General features: G+C 43.1%; 1 protein-coding gene across 4 annotated transcripts in view; it reads left to right on the forward strand.

The window, feature by feature from the left end:
* Positions 1 to 9: 9 nt before the first annotated feature.
* The window catches only part of TECPR2 (tectonin beta-propeller repeat containing 2), a 97,970-nt gene continuing 73,742 nt past the window's right edge, over positions 10 to 24,237 (forward strand). For all 4 annotated transcript variants that reach the window (XM_059183183.1, XM_059183184.1, XM_059183185.1 and 1 more), the window contains exons 1-2: positions 10 to 126; positions 11,919 to 12,209. In XM_059183183.1, the coding sequence (XP_059039166.1) occupies positions 11,991 to 12,209 (219 nt within the window). In that variant the 5' untranslated portion in view covers positions 10 to 126; positions 11,919 to 11,990. The remainder of the gene's footprint in view (positions 127 to 11,918; positions 12,210 to 24,237) is intronic.

The following is a 24,237-nucleotide window of genomic DNA, read 5'->3' on the forward strand; positions in this document are numbered from 1 at the left end:
CGTCGCTGCGCGCAGCCGGCCCCGTTGCCCGGGGAACGGGCTCCCGGCAGCCCCCGCGGCCCGGAGTCCGTCCCCGCCTCCTCCGGCCGGGCCGGGCCAGCGAGTCCTGAGGGGCCGCCGCGGGAGGTGAGTCCGGCGTCGCCGCTGTTGGCCCCGCTGCCCCCGCCGGCCAGCGCGCGCCCCCTCCTCCGTCTCCCCGCCGCCGCTCACGCCTCCCCCAGGCCGCGCTTCCCTGGCCTCGGCGCCTCAGGGTCGCACGGCCCGTCTCGCCCCCGTTCCCAGCCCCCGCGTCGCCCGCGCCGGGTGGCCGAGCCCGAGTGCCATAGCACTGGAGGCGCCCGGCAAAAGCCCGCGGTCCGCGGTGGTCCACGCGTCGTCCGCCCCGCCGGCCCGCCGGCACCATCCCCGGCCCTCGCTCCTCCCACTCGGCGCCTTCGCTCGCGTCGGCCGCACCCTGGTCCCTCATCCCTCCGCCGTCGTCCCCCGAGCCCCGTCCCCTGCCCGCCGGCCCGCGGCTCCCACCGCCGGCGTCTCATGGCTGACTTTGCGTTCAGTCCCCCGACCCGGCCGGTCCGGTCCCTCCGCCGCGCACCGCCGCGGCCGGCACACACCTTGGCACGTACCCAGTAGGTGCTCAGGAGGTGGTCGTTAAATGGGTAAACGGAGGACGCCTGGTCAGTGCTCCGTTGGGGCGTGGGAGGCCGAATAGGTGCGGAGGCTTCATGAATGGGGTACCCTGGAGTCAGACCCGCGTTCGGGTCACAGCACTTGCCCCTTCCTAGCTGTGCGCTCGGGGCGAGTGGTACCGCCTCGCTGCGCTGCTGTTTCCTCGTCGGTCGAAGGAGATGGTAACGGTTTCTGCCCCTGGGTTGGTGGGAGGAGCAAGTGGGTCAGTGCCTGTAAGTGCTGAGGGGCACAGCGCCTGGCACCTGACACACTTGAGTAAGGCGCGGCCCCGCTGCAGTTCCCCCCAGGCCCTACTAACACTTCTCTTCCCCGCTCTTTGTTCTCCCTCACTTTCTTGCCGAGACTCAGGAATCTTACTCTGTTCTGTCCCTTCTGTTCCGTCTGTTGGCAGAATGTGGGGGTCCCAGCCTGGGCCCGCGCACCCAGCATGAGCAGAATCTGGGAGCGAAGCCCCTCTATCTTGTGTGGTCACCATTGTCTCCTGGTCTCCTAAGCTTTTTGCACTCTTCCACACCCAGCAGAGTGCACCTTGATAAGCTTCTGACCTTGTGGGTTTTTGATAGCCCGGCTTACATCCCATGTTTGTTCACTCACCAGGTATTGTTTGGGGTCCGTTGTATGTCAGCAACGTTCGGGGTTCTAGGGATGCTGGAGTCCCAGTCCCTGCCCGCAGGGAGTTTTCTAACCTGAGAACCAGCCTGTGCAGGTATAGGGGTTGCTTTACCTCCGTCTTCAGGACTGGCTTTGAGACTGTGGTGGGGAAGATGGGATAAGGTAGTCTTCCTGAAGGGGTGGCCCGTAAGTAGCCTTCTTAGGTTTAAGTTACTTTGTAGCCATCTTGTCTTTTCCAATAGAATATGGGCCTCTACTGGACTTGTTTTCCAGTCCTCTCCTAGAAGGGTAACCCTTCTGAGTCTGAGGAAGTCCATTTTATATTGGCTTCTGTATGGTGTGGACCGGAGGGCTACTGGAACTGGGGGAAAGGAAGGACACGGCGTCAGACGAGCTCTGTTGACTGAGCTTGGGAACGTGAAGGAAAGATCAGCTAACAGTTATGCGTATAATGAAAACAAGCTTTGGTTCAAGCGTGGAGAGATTTCTAGATACTGCAAAGCACAAGGAGCTTGGTAGAATCGGGAGGGAGTAGTTAACAGTTCCGCGACTGCTGAGGTGGAAGTGAGCCATGGTTCAAAGTGTGTGTTCAGTTGAAACAGATGGGCCTGGGCTTAAGAGACCAGTGAACTTTTGCAAAATGGTGGCTGCAACTGAGGAAGCGTGGTCTTGTATTTTGGGTTGTCATCCTTGGGGAATCCTGGCATAGTGTTCTGAGAGCTCAGTTGAACAAACAGTGGTTGAGGGCTGGTTGTACCAGACACTGGTGGTCTTTGGAAGCTCTGCAAAGCATACAGACGAGAAGGCCATGGGTGAAGACTATTACGAGTCCATTAGAGAAGCTGGAAAACAAACGATGGGCTGCTGTGTGATGATGAGGTGCGGAATGTTCTCTGAGAGCCGAGAAGGACCAATGAAGTGTCAGAGGCAGTCTGTGAAGGTCTCCTAGGGGAGAACTAGCTCTTACAGTGTGTGTGTTGGAGGGAGCGGGAAAGGAGGACCGGGTCTTTGCAAAGGCCTACGGGTCTTGGCGTGTTCAGGGACTGTGGCAGGAAGCCCTTTGCAGCTGCACTGTGGAGTGTGTGGAAGGAAGAGTGGCCTGGCATCAAGCTAGACACAGACCGTTCGTTTTTCTAAGGCTTTATTTATTTGAGAAGAGAGAGAGTGTGGGGGAGGGGCAGAGGAGAGAGTCGCAAGTAGACACCTCACTGAGCCCAGACCCTAGATCATGACCTGAGCTGCAGTCAAGAGTCGGATACTTAACTGACCACCCCCCAGTGCCCCCAGACCATTTTTAAAAATGTTCTCCTCCCATGCTTTTGTCTGGCTAGCCAGTGACAGATGTGGCAGCAGGGAAATAACAAAATTTAATCTGGAGGGTAAATGACTGCTTCAGTCTCATTACGCTCAGCCGTGAAATTTTAACACTTGAAAGAATGATAGATGTTGTGGCCAGACTTTAAGAATAGACTATACAACAGGGACATTATTGTCTTCCTAGAGACTTGGGAGATAGTCCTTAAACCATTTGAGTAGTAGAGTGCTCGGGAAACTCATGGTTCCTGCAGTACTAAGTGAATGATTTAGACTATGTACTGATAGCCTTGCTCCAGTTTTGAAGATCTGCCCACCGAGGTGGCATTAGGGTGCTGTCAGTCAGCATGAAGATCCACTGACCCCCTTGCAGGTATAGGGGGTTGATGGTAGGTACCCCTGGGAGAGGGAAGCATCCTGACTAGAAGAAGAATGTTGCAGAGTGGTGTCTTGTCATTTTAATGGAAATATTTGTGACCAAGGAAGCACTATTGATTTTAAAGATTGGATGGGGAATATTCTTTTGCTGTAAGACCTGAAGTTAACATTGTATTATTCATTCAGCAAGTCTTTTTTTTTTTTTTTTTTTTTTAAGATTTTATTTATTTATTTGACAGACAGAGATCACAAGTAGGCGGAGAGGCAGGCAGAGAGAGAGGAGGAAGCAGGCTCCCTGCTGAGCAGAGAGCCCGATGCGGGGCTCGATCCCAGGACACCGAGATCATGACCTGAGCCGAAGGCAGCGGCTTAACCACTGAGCCACCCAGGCGCCCCTCATTCAGCAAGTCTTTATTGAGTATCTACTCTGTGCCAAAGCTATTGTTAGGTTATCAGGGTTTACATTTGTTGCTTATATTTTCAGGAGTGATGATCATTAACCTGCTTAGCAAATAAAGGGAGTGAAGCTTGTGATGAGAGTATGAAGGATGTACACACAGTGACGTGACAGAGAGGAGGGGCCGAAGCACTGCACGCTGTGCTCGGGGAGGCCTTTGTGAAGGCAGGTTTGGAAGTGAGGAAAGATCACTGGAGTAAAGGGAATAGAGGCCTGAGTAGGGAGAGAGTGGGTCAGTGCCGCAGGAGCTTGGCAGACAGGTTGGGAGGGACAGGTATGTGAGGGACGGGCCAGGAAGGCTGGCCACGCAGAGCCTTATGTAGGCCACTGAAAGGCATTGGGTTTTTCTGGGAGCACTGGGGAACCCCTGAGGAATTTTGAATCAGATGGTAGTATGAGACCTACCTCTTTCTCTTTGGAAGAACTCTTATTAAAAAAAAAAAAAGACTTTCTTCAAAGCAGTTTTAGGTTCACAGGAAAGTTGAAGAGAAGGTGCGGATTTCTCGTATATCCCTGCACATGCTTGGTCTCCCCCAGTATCAACATTGGAACATCTTTTACAATTGACGAACCTACACTGACACATCATAATCAACCAGAGTCCGTCATTTAATTATGGGCTAACTTTTGGTGGCGCACATCCTGTGGGTTTGGATGAATGTGTAATGACATGTGTCTGTCATTATGGTATCAGTATTTCGCTGCCCTAAAAGTCTGTGCTTTTTAAATTTAGTTTATTCATCCCTTCCCCTCCCCGCACAGCCCCTGACGGCCATTGATCTACTGCCTCCATAGTTTTCCCTTCTCCAGAGCGCTGCATTGTTGTAATAATACAGGATGTAGCCTTTTCAGATTGGCTTCTTTCGCTTAGTAATATGCATTTAAGGTTCCTCTCTCTCTTTTCATGGCTTATAGTCCATGTCTTTTTAATACTGAGTGATAGTCCATCATCTGAATATACCGTTGTTTATTTATACATTCACCTACCAAAGGGTATCTTAGTTGCTTTCAAGTTTTAACAATTATGAATAAAGCTGGTATAAATATCTGGGTGAAGGTTTGTATATGAACATAAGTTTGCAACTCTTTTGGATAAATACCAAGGAATGTAATTGCTGGATGATATAATAAGATTATGTTTAGATTAGTTTTTTTTTTTTTTTTAAAGTAGGTTCAGTGCCCAGTATGGGGCTCAGACTCACGACCCCAAGATCAAGAGTTGCATGCTCTACAGACTGTGTCAGCTAGACACCCCAGATTGTTTAGTTTTGTAAAAACAAAACAAAAAAAAACATTGTCTTCCAAAGTGACTGTACCATTTCACATACCCACCAGCAACGAATGAGAGTCCCTGTTGCACCACATCCTCACCAGCATTTGGTGTTTTCAGTGTTGGAGATTCTGGCTGTTCTAATAGGCATATAACTCATTTTAATTTTCATTTCCCTGATGACATATGGTGTAGAACACCTTTTCATATGCTTGTTTGCCATCTGTATATCTTTTCTGGTGAGGTGTCTATTAGGTCTTTGGCCCATTTTTAAATTGGGTTGTTTTCTTATTGTTGAGTTTTAAGAGTTCTTTGTATATTGTGGGTAGCAGGCCTTTGTCAGATAAATCTTTTGCAAATATTTTCTCCCAGTCTGGCTTGTCTTCTCATTCCCTTGAGATTGTCTTTTGCAGAGCTTTTTAGTTTTAATGAAGTCTAGCTTATCAATTATTTCTTTCATGGATCATGCCTTTGGTGTTGCATCTAAAATGTCATCACCATACTCAAAGTCATCCATGTTTTCTCTTGTGTATTTTTTAAAGATTTCATTTATTTATTTGAGAGAGAGAGTGAGAGAGAGAACAAGCAAGAGAGCACAAACAGGGGCAGCAGCAGAGGGAAAGGGAGAAGCAGGCTCTCCGTTGAGCAGGGAGCCGGACATGGGACTCAATCCCAGGACCCCCAAGATCACTACTGAAGTCAGACATTTAACCAACTGAGCCACCCAGACACCCCTCTCCTATGTTTTCTTGTAGGAGCTTTATAGTTTTGTGCTTTACATTTAAGCCTGTGATCCATTTTGAGTTAAATTTTGTGAAGAGTATAAGTTCTGTGTCTAGAATCTTTTTTTTTTTTTTTTTTTTTGGTATGTGGATGTCCGCTGTTTCAGTATCATTTGCTGAAAAGACTGTCTCTACTCCATTTATTGCCTTTGCTGCTTTGTCAAGAATCAGTTAACTATATTTGTGCCAGTCTATTTCTGGGCTCTCTCTTTTGTTCTGTTGGTGTATTTGTTCTTTTGCCAATACCACACTATCTTGATTACTATAGCTTTATTGTATGTTTGGTAGTCGGGTAGTATCAGTCTTCTAGCTTTGTTCTTCTCCTTCTACTATGTTGGCTATTTTGGTTCTTTGCCTCTCTATATAAACTTCAGAATAGTTTTGTTGATACCCACAAAATAATTTGCCTGAGATTTTGATTGGGATTGCATCAGATTTGTAGAGCAAATTGGGAAGATTTCACATCTGGACAATATTGAATCTTCCTGTCCATGAGCATGGGATATCTTTCCATTTATTTAGTTCTCTGATTTTTGTTCATGGGAGTTTTGTAGTTTTCCTCATATTGATCTTATAGATATTATGTTAGATTTATATTTAAGTATCTCAATTGGGCAGTGCTAATGTAAATAGAATTGTTTTTAATTTCAAATTTCATTTGTCATAGGTGGGTGGTATATAGGAAAGCAGTTGGCTTTTGTATGTTAAGTTGTAGTATAATCTTGATACAATTGCTTATTAGTGTCAGGAGTGTTTTGTTGATTCTTCAAGACTTTCTACATAGATGCTCATGTCATTTGCAAGCAAAGAGAGTTTTATTTCTTCCTTCCTAAACTGTATACTTTTTATTTCTTTTTCTTGTCTTATTGCATTAGCTGGAACTCCAGTATAATGTTCGAAAGGAGTGGTGACATGAGGTCTTTCCCTTGTACCTGATCTTTATGGGGAAGCTTTGAGTGTCTTATTAAGAATGATGTTAACTGTTGCTTTTTTAAACTATTCCTTGACAGCTTGAGGAAATTCCTCTCTATTCCTGTTTACAGAAGTTTTTAGGATGAATGGGTGTTGGACAGCTGTTTCTTCTCCTTCTCCTCCCTTTTTTTAAAGAGATATAGTTTACATACCATAAAATTTACCCATTTAAAGTGTACAATTCAGTGGTTTTTAGTATATTCCAGAGATATGAAACCATCACTACAATCAATTTTTTAAATTTTAAATATTTTTAAATAATTTTTTATTTTCTAATGAACATATATGTATTATTAGCCCCAGGAGTACAGGTCTGTGAATCTCCAAGTTTACGCACTTCACAGCACTCACCATAGCACATAACTTTCCCAGTGTCCATAAAGAACTTTGTCATTACTCTCAAAAGAAACCCCATACCATTTAGCAGTCACCCCACTCCCATCCTAGGCAGTCACTGATTTACTTTTTGTTTGTATAGGTTTGCTTATTCTGAGCATTTCATATAAATGGAATCAATATGTGGTTTTGTGTGTCTGTCTTCTTTCACTTAGTGCCATGTTTTCAAAGTTCATCATGTTGTAGCATATATCAGAACTTCACTCCTCTGATTCATATTCCATTGTATGGATATACTGTTATTTTGATGGATAATTGGTATTTTTAAACATTTTTACTTTTTAAAAAAAAAAAAAAGATTTTATTTATTTGACAGAGATCACAACTAGGCAGAGAGGCGGCAGAGAGAGAGGGGGAACCAGGCTCCCTGTTGAGCAGAGAGCCCGATACAAGGCTCGATCCCAGGACCCTGAGACCATTACCTGAGCTGAAGGCCAAGGCTTAACCCACTGAGCCACCCAGGCACCCCTTAAACATTTTTACTTTTTTTTTTTTTTAATTTTTAAAGATTTATTTATTTGACAGGCAGAGATCACAAGCAGGCAGAGAGGCGGGCAGAGAGAGAGGAAAGGAAACAGGCTCCCTGCTGAGCAGAGAGCAGATGTGGGGCTTGTTCCCAGAACCCTGGGATCATTACCCAAGCTGAAGGCAGAGGCTTTAACCCACTGAGCCACCCAGGTGCCCCAATATTTTTACTTTTAATATTATTACCTTCATAATATTTTTGTGTAGATGTATGTCTGTATGTGTTATTGTGTTTGTATTGCTGGGTTATGTGGTAACTCTGCTTTAACTGCTAGGCTTTTTCATAGTGGCTGCCTTATCATTTTATTTTCTACCGGCAGTGTATGAGGAGTTCAGTTTCTTTACATTCTTGCTAATATATATTATGTCTTTTTTTTATTATTATTACTATAACTATCTTAGTATTTAAAGTGATAGCTCATTGTCCTTTTGTTTTGCATCTCCCTGATGATTAATGATGGTGAGCATCTTTACTGTGCTTATTGGCCATTTTTATGTCTTCTTTGGAGAAATGTGTACTCAGATCCTTTGCCCATTTAAGAATTGTTTCTTTATTATTGAGGTTTAAGAGATTTTTTTTTTTTATAGAGAGGCAGGCAGAGGGAGAAGCAGGCTCCCTGCCGAGCAAGGAGCCCGATGCGGGACTCGATCCCAGGACCCTGGGATCATGACCTGAGCCGAAGGCAGCTGCTTAACCAACTGAGCCACCCAGGCGTCCCCAGAAGGTTTTGATTTTGATGAAGTCACAGAGTTCATTCTGACTGCTTTGTAAGAGCACAGGTCCTAGAGATCAGGTGTGGAAGCAGGAGAGCCTTCAGAAGAATGCTATAGAGGTTCAGATGCGATGTGTGATGGCTTCATCTTGGGTGTGGCCACAGAGATGGTGAGAAAGGGACAGGTGTGACATAGGTTAGGAAATAGAGTGAATGGAGTGAGGTGAGGAGTTGTTGTAGGGGTGAAGGAGAGGGAGAAGGAGAAGTCAGGGCTGAGCGCTAGGATTTGAGCTCGAAAAACTGATTCAGAATTTGATTATACAGCCCATTATCTGCCACAGATTTGTGATCATTTTTTTAAAAAGATTTTATTTATTTACTTGAGAGAGAATGAGTGAGAGAGAGCATGAGAGAGGAGAAGGTCAGAGGGAGAAGCCGACTCCCCAAGGAGCTGGGAGCCCGATGCGGGACTCGATCCTGGAAGTCCGGGATCATGACCTGAGCCGAAGGCAGTTGCTCAACCAACTGAGCCATCCAGGTGCCCTGTGATCATTTTTAATCTCTGCTGAGACCTGGTAAGTGAGGGAGGGATCCTTATACATTTTTGCAGCTGATAGAATTATTATTGATTGTGCCAAAGAGATGATTCCAGGGACTCTGACCTTCTATATTATCCATTAGTACCTACTAAGCCACCACAAACAAACATGCAATCCAAGTTAGAACAGCGTGCCTGCTCTGCAGCTGAGTTTCAGGATGAGTCCTCTGGCCCTCTTCGAACCAGACCTCAGTCTGAAATCCCCTTGCAGAGATTATGGAGCTGTCAGTTAATAGTATCACATCAAGTGAATTAATTTTTAAAATATAAATGTCATATTTTGACAAAGCTACTTTGTGGAAAATGCCTTTTAAAGGAGGAAAATTGTACCAGCTGACATTTGTGAACTGCTTAGTATTTCCACTTGCTTCCTAGGAGGCCTTGCCTCCTAAAGTAGAAAGTAAAACATTTTGGTTGGGAAATTTTTGGTTTATGTATACAGTGTGTCCTCTGCAGTTTTTCTATAGAGTCTTGAAAAATCACGTCCTAGGGGAGAATTTAATGACAGGGCAAGTGCTTGTGATTTATTGAGTGTGTGCCTGCGTGTCTGTAGCCATCTGTATACATAGCGCATCTCTGTAGGGGGGTGGTTATGAGTGGCATTTATTTAGTTCCTTGTAATTTTCCATATTCCAGTTTTTTTAACAGTAAACATTTATGACTGTTATAAAAGAAGATTTCATTTTAAAAACATTATGTAAATTATGCAAACTTATCAGTGTGTTTGCATGCACAGACTCATTGAGGTAACAAAGCCTTTTTTTTTTTTTTTAATTTTTATTTATTTGACAGAGAGAGATCACAAGTAGACAGAGAGGCAGACAAAGAGAGAGGAGGAAGCAGGCTCCCAGCTGAGCAGAGAGCCTGCTGCAGGGCTCGATCCCAGGACTCTGGGATCATGACCTGAGCCGAAGGCAGAGGCTTTAACCAACTGAGCCACCCAGGCGCCCAACAAAGCCTTTTCTGCTCCTATTCTTCTCTGATACTTGAAGATGGAAAGAAGATTGTTGAAATGGGAGCAGTTTCCTCATCTCAGAAATGGAGGCAACAGTGGTCCTGAGCTCCTAGGATATGTTGTGAGGATGTCATGAGTTAGTGTGCTAAGGATCGTTTCTGTGATGTGACATCAGTAGCTATTACCGTTATTGCTGCTGCTGTTGGTGTTTTGGAGTTAGTGTCCCATGTCCTTGAATGACCTACCTCCTTTCCCTCGGTATCTGTCAGCAACTGTTCTCACGTGAGTTTGCCTAAAAGCCGTTTCATTTCCATTTGATTTCTGCATCATGTGAACCTTGCCCACCTTTCTGGAATACTTGCATAAACCAAAGATTGGTCTTGCTCTTAAAAAGTTCTAAGTTTATGAGCTGTGCTGCCGTATGAGCAGAACCAACATTCTCATCCAGATGCCTGTTGCACTAGGCATTTAAAGCTATGGGAGCTTGGGCACATTTCTGAACCTCCCAGAGCTTCAGTCTCTGCTACAAAAGGGTATATTAAGTAAGTTTTCTTAAACATCACAGAGGGATATGATTCTTTTTGTTACCTTTAGGAGGGCTCTCATAAATCACCCTGCTTGCTTTACTGTATTGACTGTTGTGATTATCAAACAGAATAGGAGTCTGAGAATGTTTGCAACACTGGATATGCCATACACATCCAGGGGTTATTATTCCAACATTGAAGTGGGGCCGTAGTGGCGAAAAGATATTTTGCTGGTCTTCCATTCTTGTCACTCATTCCTTCCTTGCAAATCTTCCTTTTATATAACTCATTCAGCTATTCAGTAAATACTTACTGAGTGCCTCTGTTATGCCTGATCCTTTTCTAGGTGCTGGGGACTATAGGGTGAGTGAAGCAGATGTGATCCTATTCCTGTGAGCCTTACGGACCAGTGATGGTAGGGGGGTCAGGCAGAGATGGCCAGTCAACAGCAAAGAAAAAGGAGATGTGAGAAGGCAAAGCAAGGAGAGGCGAATAGACAGTACTCGGTGGTGGTAGGAAGCCCACTTTAGGGGGTGGGCAGGTGGGGTCTTGTGGAGAAGGGGACATTTTAGCAGAGACCTACATGCCGAGAAGAAGCAAAATCTGAGTCACATCTGGAGAAAGAGCATTCCAGTAGAAGGAACAGCCAATGCAAGGGCTCCTGGGTGAAAATGAATTGGGTGGGAGTTCCATTATAAGAGAACTTGGAAGTTGGTTGGTCAACTCTATAGGAATAGAAAACCCACAGTTCCAAATCCAGCACCCCAACAAGTTTTTACTAGAGGGGCTTAGTCTCCATGGAACTGAAGGAGTGAAATACGCTTCCAGCTTGTATCAGGGACAAGACACCCATCTGTAAGCTGCTACTTGTCTGTTAGAACGGTGACTCTGGGATTGGAAGGGCCCAGGACTTGGAGGGAGAAGACCTAGATTCAGGTCTTGGCTGTGTGGTCTTAGGCAAGTCTTGTGACCTTTGTGTCCTTAATACCTTCCTCTCAAAGTTGGGGCCGACACCACTGATCTTACAGGTAGGTAAGGATTCAACGAGTGATTAAGCACATCATAAATTACACTGCGCTATGTGAGGACTGAGTATCCTTATTGAGGAAGTTTGAATTTAGAGCGCCAAGAGGTATTGGTCTCATGGTGGAACTGTTGTATTAACTGAGTCTCTGGATGTCAAGGAGGCTGCAGACATCCAGCTGGGGGACACGTTTCTCTGCTGTCTCAGCAGTGAGTGTGTTTCTCCATAAGGACTGGTTCATTGTTCTGGTACAGTGTCTTTCCTGTTGCTCTTTTCCATGTTCCGTTCCTCTTGGTGGGCTTCATAGTTCAGGATGTTTCCAGTGAAGCCTTTTCCACATTGCTCCGTTCCTCTTCTCATCAAGACCCACAGATTAGCACTAACCACATGAGGTTTTGTGTATCTTCACTGTTTCTTTTGCCCGTCTGGCTATATCATAAACTGCTTGAGAATAAGAACTGTTTTTAATGTTCTTCCCATTCCTCCACAGTACTTAGCACAATGTGAATTGCAGGGGCCCATATGCATTGAGGTGCCTGTTGAATTAAAATGCTCAAAAGTGATCTTAATGAAACCAGGTACTTTGTCCATTCAGTTGAGCTCCATGTACAATTTTACCCACCCTCAAGTTCCTTCATCCCACTGCTATACATGACTTCTTTTTGGCATGACTAGAGGTTGAAAGAATTATAATTCCTTGTTCTTTAGCCCCCAGGTTTCCCCAAATGCCAAGTAAACATTCCTTTTCCTGCCTGAAGATCATCTGTGACAACCTTGGCCATGGCATCAGTATCAGAGCCCATTACATTCAGAGAGTTCTGCCCCTTGTACTATCTCCTCAATGCCATTCCCACAAAGGTCCAGAAGGGCTTCCGCTCTATTGTGGTCTACCTCACAGCTCTCGATACCAATGGGGACTACATCGCTGTGGGCAGCAGCATCGGCATGCTCTACCTGTACTGCAGACACTTCAACCAGATGAGAAAGTACAACTTTGAGGTGAGTCTTGCTTTTCTTTACTCCTTAGCATGCAGTCACCATGGCTAACATTTAACATGCTCATGTGTTCTAGCATGGGATAATTTACTTCTAATTTGGTCTTAGTGTCTCACCCAAACAATACTTTAAAACCATCTTTAATTGAAGTGGACTGTAACTAAAAACACTTTTTTAACCTGCCTCCAAAAATCTAGCATCACTTTAAAAGAGAACATTTTAGTGTTCAACGTGTAATAGAAAACTTTGGAAGAAGGTATTTTCTTTTTGAAGTACATTGATTGACTCAGTTAAATAATCTCTAGTTTTTCTGCTGAAATTATTATAAAAAAGGGATTAGTGGGGCGCCTGGGTGGCTCAGTGGGTTAAAGCCTCTGCCTTCGGCTCAGGTCATGATCTCAAGGTCCTGGGATCGAGCCCCACGTCGGGCTCTCTGCCCATCTCTCTCTGCCTGCCTCTCTGTGTACTTGTGATCTCTCTCTCTCTCTCTCTCTCTGTCAAATAAATAAATAAATAATCTTTAAAAAATAATAAAAAATAAAAAAGGGATCGATATCAATATTGGCCAGCTCCTAGAACAGATGCGTCTTAAATAAGATCACTTCTGTAGAACACTGCCGTTGGGATCTCAACTGACCTCTGTTCTTCATTGGCTGACTTCAGGCATGGCGTGTCCATGCGTTGTAAGTGCTGGTAGGCAACACCTGTTGACGGATCAGCATTGAGTTCACCCACTGAGCCAGTAGCTGGCGTTTATTGAGTATGTGGCTTTTGTGAGAAACTCAAAGGTGACCGACTTGTGGCTCCTTCCTCATGGCCTTGTGGGGCTCTATTCTGTGGTTAGTAGGCTTTTCTGGACTAAGACAAGGCTTTTGTGTTTAAGTGAAATGCTTACAAACATTTGTCTTTTAATAAATATTCAACTTATTAAAGTTTTATCTCAAAAAGTTAGTTTTTCTTGGGACACCTGGCTGGCTTAGTTGGTTAAGTGTCTGACTCCTGACTTCAGCTCAGGTCATGATCCTAGGGTCGTGAGATCAAGCCCCCACATAGGGCTCTATGCCAGGTGTGGGACTGCTTAAGATTCCCTCTCCTGCCCCTCTGTCCTACTCGTACATTTGCATGTCCACACATTCTCTCTCTCTTTCTTACAAAGAGTTTTTCTTAAGCCTTTATACTCAATTTAAAATAACAAAAATTTCTGGCATGCGTATAACACTTACTATATGCCAGGGATTATACTAAACCTTTTTGTATATTAACTCATTCATTCTTGTAAAAACTGTATGAGCCAGATACTGTTTCATTGTCCTCACTTTACCAGGGCAACAACTCAAGCATAGAGAATTAAGTAATTTTTTTTTTTTTTTTTTTAATTTGACAGACAGAGATCACAAGTAGACAGAGAGGTGGAAGGGGGCGGGGAAGCACACTCCCTACTGAGCAGAGAGCCCAATGCAGGGCTCAATCCCAGGACCCTGTGATCATGATTAAGCTGAAGTCATAGGCTTTAACCCACTCAGCCAACCAGGTGCCCCGAGAATTAAGTAATTTACCCAAGTCAGGCATTCAGTAAGTGATAGCACCATTGTCTGAAGTTGGGCAGATTGGCTCTAGAGTTTATATTAATGTTCTTGTATAAAAACTGTTGCTCTTGCTTTTGTTTAGTTTGGTTAATAGCGCATGACTGATTAAATTCCCCAAACATTTAAGACCTTTTCATAGTTAATCTTTGAAAATATAGTTATGCATTAATATATCTAAAATTTCTCCACTACTTCAAACAGTTAAGAAGGAAGACTTATGAATCTGTCAGCAAACTTGTAACAGCATAAACCAAAGAAAACCCTACCCAGATACCTCATAAATTGTTAAAAACAAAGAGAAATATTGAAAGTAGCTATGGAAAAATGACATATTACTTATAGACAACAGTGATTTGAATGACTGCAGATTTCTCCTCAGAAAGCATGGAGGCTAAAAGACAGTGGTATAACATTTTTAAAGTTCTGAAAGAAAAGACTTGTCAATTTAGAATTCTTTACCTTGTGAAAATATCTATCAGGAAAGGAGGTGAAATAAAAGTATTCTCAGCTGGAGGAAAACTAATGGGGTTTACCCTTTTACCAGGGGTCTGGTCTGAAGTAATTCCTTGTGTCAGAAAGTCTTTTAGCCAAAAGAGAAATGATACCAGAAGGAGACTTGGAGGTTAGTAATGAAGGAAGAGGAAGAGTAACTCTCTAAGTAAATAGAACAGGCTCTTTCTCTTCTCTTGCATTCTCTGAAATAATTTGACAGCAAAAATTATAAAATTGTCTGTACTATAAGGGAACTCTATAGTGATAAGTTTTCTACATTCTACCTGAAGAGGTGAAATGTTGAGTCTAAATAAATTTTGGAAAGTTAAATACATAAAATTGTAATCCCACCACTAGAAAACATGGTATAGTAAAAATTACTATAAACCAAAATGGAATTTTTTTAAATGTTCATGGAAAATTTTTCATGGAAAATGATAGACCTAATTAAACCTAATTAAAACACATCAATAGTTATATTAAATGGAAATGATCTGTAAATATCAGTTAAAAGAAATGACTGGATGGGACAACTGGGTGGGTCAGTTGGTTAAGCGGCTGCCTTCGGTTCAGGTCATGATCCCAGGGTCCTGGGATCAATCAAGTCCCACATCAGGCTCCTTGCTTGGCAGGGAGCCTGCTTCTCCCTCTGCCTCTGCCTGCCACTCTGTCTGCTTGTGCTCTCTCTCTCTCTCTCTCTGACAAATAAATAAATAAAATCTTAAAAAAAAAAATGACTGGAATAGAGGAAAAAATCATGAACAAACTATATGTTTTCCATAAGAAACTCAATTCAAACTTAACAATATAGGTAGGTAAAAATTAAAAGGATGAAAAGATATCATGTAAATACTAATTAAAAGGTCAGAATGACTATATTAATGTCAAAGTTTTTTTTTTAAAAGATCTTATTTTTCTGACGGAGAGATCACAAGTAGGCAGAACGGTAGGCAGAGAGAGGGAGAAGCAGGCTCCCTGCTGAGCAGGAGTCCAACATGGGGCTTGATCCTAGGACCCTGGGACCATGACCTGAGCTGAAGGCAGACACTTAACCAGCTGAGCCACCCAGGCACCCCACTGTCAAAATATTTTGAGCAAAGAAATAACCAGGGATAAAGAGAGCTGTTACATAATGGTAAAAGGCCCAGTTGACCGAGAAGCACAGCAGTCTTAAATGTGTATGTACCTTAACAACAGGGCTCCACGATATACAAAGCAAAAGTTGTCATACCTGAAAGGAAAAACAGAGGAATCCACGAGTCTAGTTGGAGACTTTAACACTCCTCTTTCAGTGGTAGAAGGATTTGACAGAAAACCAACAAGAATATAGAAGAACTGAGCAGTGTCATCAACAGACACTGTCTAGTTGACATTTAGAGAATGTTCCACTCAGCAGCAGCTGATGATGCATTCCTCGTCGGTGAACCTGGAACATTCACTGAGACCATATTCTGGGGCATAAAACACATCTCAACAAATTCAAATTAGAGCAGACCTCTCAGGTTTTCTCTGTTTTACTTTGTTTTCTCAACTTTTTAATTGAAGTGCAATTTACATAAATACACAAATCTCAGATATACAGCTTGATGAATCAGTGTATGTATTCATCTGTGTAATCACCTAGATCAGGATATAGAACATTTTCAACAGTCCAGTAGACTCCATGGTTTGGCTCCCAATCAGTGCTCTTCTGACCACTAACACTATAGAGTAGTTTTGCTAGCCCCTTAGGGGTTTTTTTCCTCCCCAAGATTTTATTTATTTATTGGAGTGAAAGAGAGAGAGAGAAAGCGCATACAAGCAGGGGGAGGGGCAAAGGGAGAAGCAGACTCCCCGCTGAGTGTGGAGTGTGGATCCTGATGTGGGGCTCACGTCCAAGACCCCAGGATTGTGACCTGAGCTGAAGATAGATGCTTAACTGACTGAGCCACCCAGGCATCCCAGCCCCTTAGGTTTTAATTCACTATTAGGTAATCTTTGGCATTAAGGTTCAGTGTTGGAGTGAGTGTGTGTGTGTGTTCCAGAAAGTATATTTGATGGAACTGGAATACAGAGCAGGACACGGAGTGCTGTGAGTTAAGGCCAGACAGGCAGACAGAGTTTCCCACATGAAACTGTAGGCTGGAGTCTGCTCCTTGGGCAGGGTCAGCTCCAGGACCCTTGTGGGCTTCCACCACGTGGAAGGTACTAGGGTTCCTTGCTCAGGTTGCATTACAACCCAGTTCTATTTTGTCTCATTGATCACCAGTTTATTGTCGTTTTTTTTTTAAATATAACTATATAACTATTTTTTAAATTTCAGCCTCCACACTCAAAAAAACTTAAGGGAACAAGTTTAGTGTTCCCTAGAATGAAACTACAATTACACCTAATTGTCTATTTTATAGTTTTACCTAGAATTAGCATCCTGTTTATCATATGATGAGCCCTATGAGCTTTGAAGGAAAATGATGTACTAGATAACCTTTGCAGGGATGACCAGAATTTGAGAGAATCTAGTACAAATTCTTGGAACCAGCAGACAAAGAGGGCACTCCAGGAAAAATCCTATATATATATATATGTGTGTGTGTGTATATATATATATATATTTTTTTTTAAAGCTCTTTTTCTGTTACTGAGGAATCAGAAAAAAAATGTACTTTACTGGGGCCAAAATCCATTCTTGAGCAGCCCTGACTATCAAAAGTGTTTTTCAAGCATCCATTTGGTATAGAATACAAACCTAGAATTGTGGAAGATCACAAAAGGAAGTACAAAATAAAAATTGTTTTGGAAAGAACACAGAATTTGGAGTTAGATTATTAGGGTATGAAAGGAAAGCTAAGTATCTGTATATAGAACACACAGGGAAAGATCTGGAAGAGTATCCCTGAGTATCCATTGATGTGATACTCTCAGTCTCTGCGGGAAATGATAATGGGATAAGCTAAGGGAGGGAATATGAAGAGGTATCTTTTTGTTTTCTTTAAATACTGTGGAATTATTGGAATTTTTTGTTAATGTTTTCATTTATTACTTGTGTAAACACAACACAAAGATCTGTTCTGAGCTTTGGCTATCAGTCATTAGCTACGTGATCTAGAGATGGATTAACTAAGTTGTTGTTCTTGTCATTTTGTCTTCAGAGCTGGCTGGGTTTTTTTTGTTGTTGTTGTTGTTGTTGTTTTTTAAAGATTTTATTTATTTGAGAGACAGAGATCACAAGTAGGCAGAGAGGCAGGCAGAGAGAGAGGGGGAAGCAGGCTCCCTGCTGAGCAGAGAGCCTGATTCGGGGCTTGATCCCAGGATGCTGGGATCACGACCTGAGCCGAAGGCCCAGAGGCTTTAACCCACTGAGCCACCCAGGCGCCTCTAGAGCTGGCTGGGTCTTAAAATAATGTGGTACCATTGCCATGTATTTCAGATAAAGAAATGGTAAGATTCCTGCTCTAGGCCACATAGCTGCTAGCCTAACCATTAGGCTCACTTCCTGTGAGAGAAGGCAGGGCTTCCATAGAAGTCTGGATTCAGAAGACAATAGAAACCAGAATCAGGGTCTCTGGAATTTCCAAGTAAAAACTGAGAGAGGTATCAACTAGTTTTGTTTAGTGGAAATCTAAGATTTTATGGGAAGGTAAGTAAAAATAAGTCAGTTTACCCTATAATAAACCTGAGGATGGCATGGATGAAGGATCATGTTTTTAACTGAGGTTATGTTTCTGAAGAAGAAAGCAGACCTTATATATGCTAAATATAGCCTGTCATGTGTTTTCAAGAATAATGCTTTTAGAAACCTTTTTTTCTAACAGTTAGTGGGAGAGGGCAGATGGAGACATAAAAAGTTCTTCTAGCTTGTGCCAAAAGCACTAAGGAAATGTGAGGAGCTAATAGCAAGTACAAAAATGTTATAAACTTGTTAAATATATGATGTGACATACATAATAGACCAGAAAGATAACTTGACCTGAGCTTCTCATTTTCTGTTTTGAAAGTAATTGCATGATCTTTATTCTTAGCATTCAACAAGTTGTGGAAATTTCATGGATTTGCCCTCAGAACCTTTGCACTACCTATAGCCATGCTAGCTCTCATTTCTGCATCTTATCCACACTTGCTGTGTCTGTAAATTCATTCAGTTTTTCTCCAGTTCTTACTATGTACTAGCGCCATTTTAGGTCCGGGAGAAGCAATACAGACTATGGCAGGCAAGGTCCCTGCCTTCAGGGACCTTAGAGTCTAATAATGAGGAGGAGACATCAACACACAGACAGACAAGAAGGGAGAAGCCTGGGGGGTGGTGAGGAGCACCAGCAGGAGTGGTTGCATTTTATTTTATTTATTTATTTATTTTTAAAGATTTTATTTATTTATTTGACAGAGAGAGATGGCAAGTAGGCAGAGAGGCAGACAGAGAGAGAGAGAGGAGGAAGCAGACTCCCCGCTGAGCAGAGAGCCCGATGTGGGACTCGATCCCAGGACACGAGATCATGACCTGAGCCGAAGGCAGCGGCTCAACCCACTGAGCCACCCAGGTGCCCCCGGAGTGGTTGCATTTTAAATAGGACATTCAAGGAAGGGCTCACTGAGCAGGTGGCAGCTGAGCAGAGGCTTGAAGACAGTGCGCAGCTGTGCTAATAGCATCTGGGGTAAAGTACTCCAGGGGGAAGGAAGGAGCGGCCTGAGCATGGGAAATTGTCTGCAGTGTTTTCCAGTTGGAAAACTCATGCTTCAGAATGGTATGAATATTTCATTGACTTTTACCTGGTATATATATATATTTTTTAAAGATTTTATTTATTTACTTGAGAGAGAGACAGTGAGAGAGAGCATTAACGAGGAGAAGGTCAGAGAGAGAAGCAGACTCCCCATGGAGCTGGGAGCCCGATGCGGGACTCGATCCCGGGACTCCAGGATCATGACCTGAGCTGAAGGCAGTCGTCCAACCAACTGAGCCACCCAGGCGCCCCTTACCTGGTATATTTTTTAAAGTGATGCAGAAATGAGAGTTTTGGTCTCACCACATCAGCCAAAAGTGCATTTGACTCATGGTTTCCCTTGTCATTCCCTATGGAACCCATGATGTAAATTCTGGCATGTCTTTGGCATTACAGTATAGGGCCTCATGGGTCTACTTCTTAGGACAGATTGCTTCAGTTGATTGGCTAATGGTAATTTATTAAAATTGTATTTGCAACTGTAATGAGTCAAGAAGAGTGAAGATACTAGTGGAAAAAGAGCAAGATGGGAGACGTTGCTCTACCAGGTTAACAAGACTTACAGACCTTCTGTAATTAAGCCAAGTGTGGTTATTAGCACAGGAATAGATAAGGAGGTCAGTGGGACAGAATAGAGAAGCCAGAAAATCCACATATATATAACTCATAAACACTTGAGTTTTTGCAAAGGTGATATTAGAGTTTTTTAGTAAATGGTATGGGACATTTTGATGTGAGCATTTGGGGAGAAGTGAAACTTGATCCCTACCTCACTTCGTATGCTTCTTTCATCTTGGCACTTTAACTGTATTGTACCATCTCTCAGCTGCTGAGAGGCTTCTGCTGGCTAATTGATTCCTTTATAGGTAATCCCTCCCTCCCCCCGTTTTAGATCTTCTCTAGTGGTAGAGTCCCAGGCCCTAGGGACCTCCTGCAAGTCCAGTGGATGTTTCTTACTCCAGTTTGTCCTATGGAGTAAAGGAAATTATTCTAGAAAAGCAGTGTTTTTGTTTAACTTGTAGATCATTCAACAGTTACCTAATTATTTAAACTTTAAACCATGGTTCTTTGTTAGTAAAAGAGGGATAAAAGTGAAACAATTCTTAGAAATTTAATGAATTCATATCTTATTTGAGTCTTTTTAAATATTTCTAAGTATTTCACATCTGTTAGTTATTTGATATGCTAGCGGCTTCAACTGGAGGTTAAGCTGTGGCATATCAAAAGAAGCTCATGATGAAGCCTTGTCAGACTCCACAGTTGCCAGGAGCTTACTCTCAAGGAGCACTTCCCCTCCATGCGGTTGTGTCTCATGTCTAGGAAGGGGAAATGGCCTGCCAAGGAGCCCGAGGAGCTTGGCTGGATGCTGTCCTAATGGTGATGTGTTTGTCCAGAAAATCGTTACTGGTGTCTTTCAAATCAGTCTTTTTTTTTTTCCTTAAATTTTTAAACTAGATTTCCATTTGAGGAGATTAAGTCGCTACAGGGCAACAAGAAGTGCTCCCTAGCAACTTGGGAATGAGGAAAATGTTAGCACTAAACACACACTAGCTGAGATCTGAGATGGACAGAGTCTCCTTAAAGAGACAGAGGAGGCGCGCCTGGGTGGCTCAGTGGGTTAAAGCCTCTGCCTTTGGCTCAGGTCATGGTCCCAGGGTCCTGGGATCGAGCCCCGCATTGGGCTCTCTGCTCAGTGGGGAGCCTGCTTCCTCCTCTCTCTCTCTGCCTATGTGTGATCTCTTTCTGTCAAATAAATAAATAAAATCTTAAAAAAAAAAAAAAAAAAGAAAGAGAGACAGAGGAGTGGCCCCCAGCCCAGAATGAAACTGAATTGTCCCCATATCAAAAGGAAAGAGGAAGGCACCTGGGTGGCTCAGTGGGTTAAGCCTCTGCCTTTGGCTCAGGTCATGATCTCAGGATCCTGGGATTGAGCCCCACATTGGGCTCTCTGCTCAGCACAGAGCCTGCTTCCATGCCCTGCCCCCCCCCGCCCCCGCCTGCTGGTGATCTCTGTCTCTCTCTGTCAAATAAATAAAAATCTTTTTAAAAAAATTTTTAAAAAAGGAAAGAGGATATGACTGAAGGAAGAGAGTGTATGGTTTGCTGTGCAACGTGGGAAAAATCAGATTGAGCTACCTATGCGGTAGGGCAGTGGGGGGTCCCTTTGAGAGCTGTGATCTCTTTGGAATGGCTGCCCTCATGCTTGCAGTGGCTTGATCAGAAACGGCTCCGTGCTATCCGGACACCTTTTCACTGAAACTTGCTGCACTCCCATGTACGTCAGCCAGTGGGGGAAGAATGTACAGGTCATACCGACGTGACTGGTTTGTATGACTGTTAATTCATTATAAAATGATGAATTGACTTTTTGGCTTCAACTCTAACTTCTTGTGCATCAGGTGATCACAAGACACCCTCCCTGGGCACTAGACATGGGACCAGGACACTGAAGAAATCTGGGTCAGGGAGGTCAAGGGCCATTCATGTTTCTCCAGTTTGAATTTCTAGGTTGGGCACATCTGCGCACTGTGGTGCATGAGGACACTTGTGCACCTGCAGTACAGGGGTGAAAGGCAAGGGCATAATTAGCCCCAATGTCAGCGTAGTGGTTCTGGTGACAGGAGGGCTTGCAGTCAGGGAGAAGGGTCCAGTGGCTTCGAAGGTGTGCTTTTTTTTTTTTTTTTTTTTTTTTTAAAGATTTTATTTATTGGGGCACCTGGGTGGCTCAGTGGGTTAAAGCCTCTGCCTTCGGCTCAGGTCATGATCCCAGGGTCCTGGGATCGAGCCCCGCATCGGGCTCCCTGCCCAGCAGGGAGCCTGCTTCCCCCTCTCTCTGCCTGCCTCTCTGCCTACTTGTGGTCTCTGTCTGCCAAATAAATACACAATCTTTAAAAAAATAAATAAGTAAAATAAAAAGATTTTATTTATTAATTTGACAGACACCTGTCCGAGCTGACCGCATTCTACCTCTGAGCCCCCTGCACATGTGTGCTTGGCTCATGGATTTGGTGATGAGTCTTTTCCGTATCCTGGACCATGAGAGCCCCTGGAGGTAGCCCATCATTTGTGTCCTTCACAACAAGCACCATGAGGCCATAAGTAGACCCTAGATTGCTCAGTCTCTGTGCAGGTCATTTTAAACTAGCAATGCTTAAGTAGGGTACTCGATGTTATTAAGGCCTGCCTCTGTTTGCAGACTTAAGAGAAAAACAGTGCTAGATCAGTATTTTAATGAAGCCAGTGTGGTAAGAAGAAAATTCCATTTTTAAATAATGTCTTACATTATTTATCTGTGCTTTTATATCCAAAGTGCATTTCTTTTCTTTTTCTTTTTTTTTTTTTAAGATTTATTTGACAAAGGGAGAGAGGGTACACAAGCAGGGGGTGTGGGAGAGGGAGAAACAGGCTCCCTACTGAGCAGGGAGCCTGATGTGGGGCTTGATCCCAGGACCCTGGGATCATGACCTGAGCCGAAGGCAGACACTTAACCAACTGAGCCACCCAGATGCCCCCAAAGTGCATTTCTTGAAAATAACATAAGGTCAGGTCTTACTTTTCTTTCTTTTTTTTTTTTTTTTTTAAAGATTTTATTTATTTATTTGACAGAGAGAAACCACAAGTAGTCGGAGAGGCAGGCAGAGAGAGAGAGGGAAGCAGGCTCCCCGCTGAGCAGAGAGCCCGATGCGGGACTCGATCCCAGGACCCTGAGATCACGACCTGAGCCGAAGGCAGCGGCTTAACCCACTGAGCCACCCAGGCGCCCAGGTCTTACTTTTCTATTCAGTTTGACAATCTGCCTTTTTTTTTTTTTTTTTAAAGTAAGCTGTACACCCAGTGGGGGCTTGAACTCATGACCCCAAGATCAAGAGTTGCATGTTCCACCAACTGAGCCAGCGAGACACCCCAACAATCTCTACCTTCTGTTATACCAAATTTAGGCCACTTATGTTGAATATGATTATTAGTATGGTTGGGTTTAGGTTCCATTTCCTCAACCTGACACCACTGACTTTGTGGTCTGGTGGTGCTGTCCTGTGTATTGTAGGATGTCAAGCAGCACCCCTGCTTTCTCCCTACTAGATGGCAATAGTATCAACCAAGTTGCAGCAGCCTCCAGACATTATCAAATGTCCCATGGCAGGGTGGAAAACAGGATTATGCCCAGTTAAGAAGCATTAGTTAAGTCTACCATCTTGATAATTGTTTTCTGCATATCCTACCTATTCTTAAATCTTACTGATTTTTCTTTTCCTATTGTCTTCTAGACTAATTATTTTTTCATGGTTCTATTCTATGTCCTTTATGGCTTATTCGGTCCTATCTGTTTGATTTCTTAGTTATTTTTTTAGGATTTACAACATTTGTCCATCTATTCTCAAATAATATTATACCACTTTACAAATGATATAAGAACAGTACAACAATTTATTTTCCTTTCCTTTCAGATTTTTTTGTTGCTGGCCTATAGAAATACAATTGATTTATGTACATTTATAGATTTCTTCATACATTTATAGATTTCTTGGGGTTTTCTACATAGGTAGTCATTGCTGCCTGTGAAGAAAGTGTTTTACTTCATCATTTCTGATGTGTATGCCTTTCAGTTTTTTACTTGATTTATCAACTCTATTTGCTAGGACCTCCAGGGTAATGTCCACAGAACAGATGTCTTTACCTCAGTGTGTACACTCATTAGGGTTAGAGTCCTCATAGATCTTTTTTATTTCTACTTATTTCTATTCCTAATTTTCTGAGTGTTATGGTCATGAATGAGTATTGAAGTTTGTCAGATCTTCTTTCTGAATCTGTTAAGAGAACATGATTTTCGGGACGCCTGGGTGGCTCAGTTGGTTGGACGACTGCCTTCGGCTCAGGTCATGATCCTGGAGTCCCAGGATCGAGTCCTGCATCAGGCTCCCAGCTCCACGGGGAGTCTGCTTCTTCCTCTGACCTTCTCCTCGTTCATGCTCTCTCTCACTGTCTCTCTCTCAAGTAAATAAATAAAAAAAAAAGAGAGAACATGATTTTCTTCTTCTGTTAATATGGCGTATGTATTGAGTTTGATTATTAATTCAGCTGTGCATTACTTATATAAACCCCACTCTGTCATGATGTAGTATCTTTTTTAAAATTGTGCTGTAGTCCTCTCAGTAATAGTTTATTATAGTCATTTGGTATCTGTATTTATGAAGGATAAAGGATATTGGTCTATAGTTTTCTTTTTTTTTTAAGATTTTATTTATTTATTTGACAGAC

This window comes from Mustela lutreola, chromosome 7 (genome assembly GCF_030435805.1).
Source record: "Mustela lutreola isolate mMusLut2 chromosome 7, mMusLut2.pri, whole genome shotgun sequence".
NCBI classification, from domain to species: Eukaryota; Metazoa; Chordata; class Mammalia; order Carnivora; family Mustelidae; genus Mustela; species Mustela lutreola.